This window comes from Anoplophora glabripennis, unplaced genomic scaffold, assembly GCF_000390285.2.
Source record: "Anoplophora glabripennis isolate ALB-LARVAE unplaced genomic scaffold, Agla_2.0 scaffold1757, whole genome shotgun sequence".
Classification (NCBI taxonomy): domain Eukaryota; kingdom Metazoa; phylum Arthropoda; class Insecta; order Coleoptera; family Cerambycidae; genus Anoplophora; species Anoplophora glabripennis.
Genome location: NW_019417830.1, coordinates 1 through 2,499, shown reverse-complemented (window position 1 = coordinate 2,499; position 2,499 = coordinate 1). Strand labels below are relative to the sequence as shown.

Below are 2,499 nucleotides of genomic sequence, written 5' to 3'. Positions count from 1 at the left end.
AAAATTTTATTCATATATTAATATCTCAATCTTCCTTGAAACATTTCAAAACATGCAATTTAAATTGGTGCTATAAGTATTTTTTTTTACTATAATGTCTCTAGAGAGTAGAAAAATAGAAGTGTTATATATCAAATTATTTGCGATATTTTAAATGTCTGTAGAAATATCAGAGAGACTGATATTTTAAAATTATGTTTGGAGCATCTGGATCATAAGAAAACGGCTTACGGAAAGGTTTCAGTTTTTCCCACAAAAAATTGTTCTCTTCTGTGCTTTCAACGCTCAAAAGAGCCATTTCGTGATAGTAACAGTATTGTGTCGCCTGAAAAAAAATTTCCCTGAAATAAGAGACAAGTGAATCATCAAATAACGTATCGCTATGAATAAAATAAATTTCGCGCAATGTTCTTTAATGTGCTATTACAATTTAATACTTATTTACCAAAATAGTAGTATTTATTTCAATTTTTTTCTAAAGGTATATTTGGCAAAGTATCCTTTATTGAATCCTTGTACGACTATATGGACAATTAAAATTATTGTTATATAATAATTGTTAAGGTTTCTATTTTAAACTTATGAATTGTTAAAACTCATCGACAGTCTTATGAATGCAACTGGCACTATGGACACTGTACGAAAATATAAAAATAATGTAATTTTATGATTTGTCCAGCTATCTTTCTTGCAAGCATTTTGGTGAAACACCACAAGCATACGAGTGGGACCATCTTAATTTATAGCTGATGGTAACCCGTCTTGCTGGTAGGTGGTACAGCAAACTGTAAAGCCGAGGTGTCCCAAAGGAAATTTAAATTCTCGTATTAACTAGACACAAAAAATCAGTTGTTTTGCAGATACAATATTTCCAAGATACGCAAAAAAAACAAGTCAATAACTTCTGATGTGGTACGATTAGATTCCTTAAATGTCTAAATCTAAAGATCTTTAAATAAGATAAAATGTTTTTTCAAACTCCAAAATTAACTCGGAGAAACTAAAATGAGTATGTGGTCAGTTGTCGCACCTGTGACACACTGATGAGGACTAATAAGTCCGAAACCGGTCTGTGCCTGATGGGTTGAACTGACTGACAAACGATCCTAGCTGTTGCACTAGGTGTTGCGAGTATAATTCAATGCGGTAGGGGCAAATAGCTCTCGGAGTAGTTGTTTCTCGCAACACTAACAACTCTAAAATGAGTATGTTTTCATATTGTGGATTGTTGAATTTTAAGGCGAAATATATGGTCTGGGTAGAAGCCAGCTGAATTTAATCAATTTAATATCATTTCAGTAACATATAATATAGAAAAACCACCGTACCTACTTTAAAAAAGTAATTATTTTTGGTCAAAAATAAACACCGAAAACTATTTCGGCCAAGAAATGTTTGGAGTATCAAAGATCAAAGGTTCATAAACACAATAAAAAAGGAAAGTAGATGCAGAACTAATTTATTTGACATTTTAGTATAAACTTAATTGACGCGTAGGAAGTCATTACTTAAATCCTTCTCGGCTTTATTTATTCGTATACTAGGAACTTTTTCCAGCTAGACAGTTACGCTGTGACGATTCACAAATAACATATTTCCGACCATTACAGTCATGATCATTCCACATCATACCCATATCACCTTCCGTGTCGGAATACTCGTAGATTGCTTCTAAGCATTTCTCAATGTTTTGCCAGTTGTTTGGTTCATTAGGTAACCAATTAGTGTATTCGATGAACTTTCCTGTTTCCAACCAAACCCATTGGTCGTCTGGTAGGATAGTACCCGATGTCCAAAAGTTGTATTTCTCAGCACCAACTAGAAAAATATTTTTAGGAGTGTCTGTATGATGTAACTTAAGTGAGGGTGTAATTTTTGAACACGAATCAGAAATTTTTTTTTTTTAAATCAAATAAAGTCGAGTTATGTTTAAATTTAAGCAAAATCCGATCCTGTTCCGAATGCTCACGAAGTTGCCGCTCCGTTAAAATGCCGTACTGCCGCCTCTGAAAAGCAGCTACTGCCATGTGATTTCACACCTGGTATGATATGACGGGATGGTACAGGCATAGAACGACAAATTCATACATTTTTATAAATAATTTAGCTGACCGTCAATGTCTCTCTTTTAACTTTAAACTCAAATTATATACTTCAGAAACAGAAAGTTTCTATTTCGAATTAATAAGAAAAAGGCTTACGGAATCGTTTCAGCTGCCTGATCAGAAAGTTAGTCTCTTTCGCACTTTCGACACTCAAAATTCTCATCCCATTGTAGTGACAGTACTGCATTGCTTGGAAATAGTTGCCCTAAAATAGAAGAAAGAAAAAAATTATTTCAATGTCAAGGGCTTGCTTTTTGCCGTTTATTCCGTCACCCCATAAAATTTTTTTGCTTGTGAAAATGCTCGACTCTTGTAAAACAATTTGGTATACACTTTTTGGTATACATAGATAATCCAGTGTTGTGCGCTATATTTTTGTATAATTTCCCGATTT

The 2,499-nt window shown here is 33.3% G+C and overlaps 1 protein-coding gene across 1 annotated transcript; it reads right to left on the bottom strand.

The window, feature by feature from the left end:
- Nucleotides 1–1,443: 1,443 nt before the first annotated feature.
- On the bottom strand, nucleotides 1,444–2,336 carry LOC111692498 (E-selectin-like). The gene is made up of 2 exons (XM_023456543.1): nucleotides 2,202–2,336; nucleotides 1,444–1,818 (listed from the first exon to the last, which is right to left on the bottom strand). The coding sequence occupies exons 1-2, from the start codon at nucleotides 2,290–2,292 to the stop codon at nucleotides 1,541–1,543; spliced, it is 369 nt and encodes a 122-aa protein (XP_023312311.1). The 5' UTR covers nucleotides 2,293–2,336; the 3' UTR covers nucleotides 1,444–1,540.
- Between the last annotated feature and the right edge of the window lie 163 nt (nucleotides 2,337–2,499).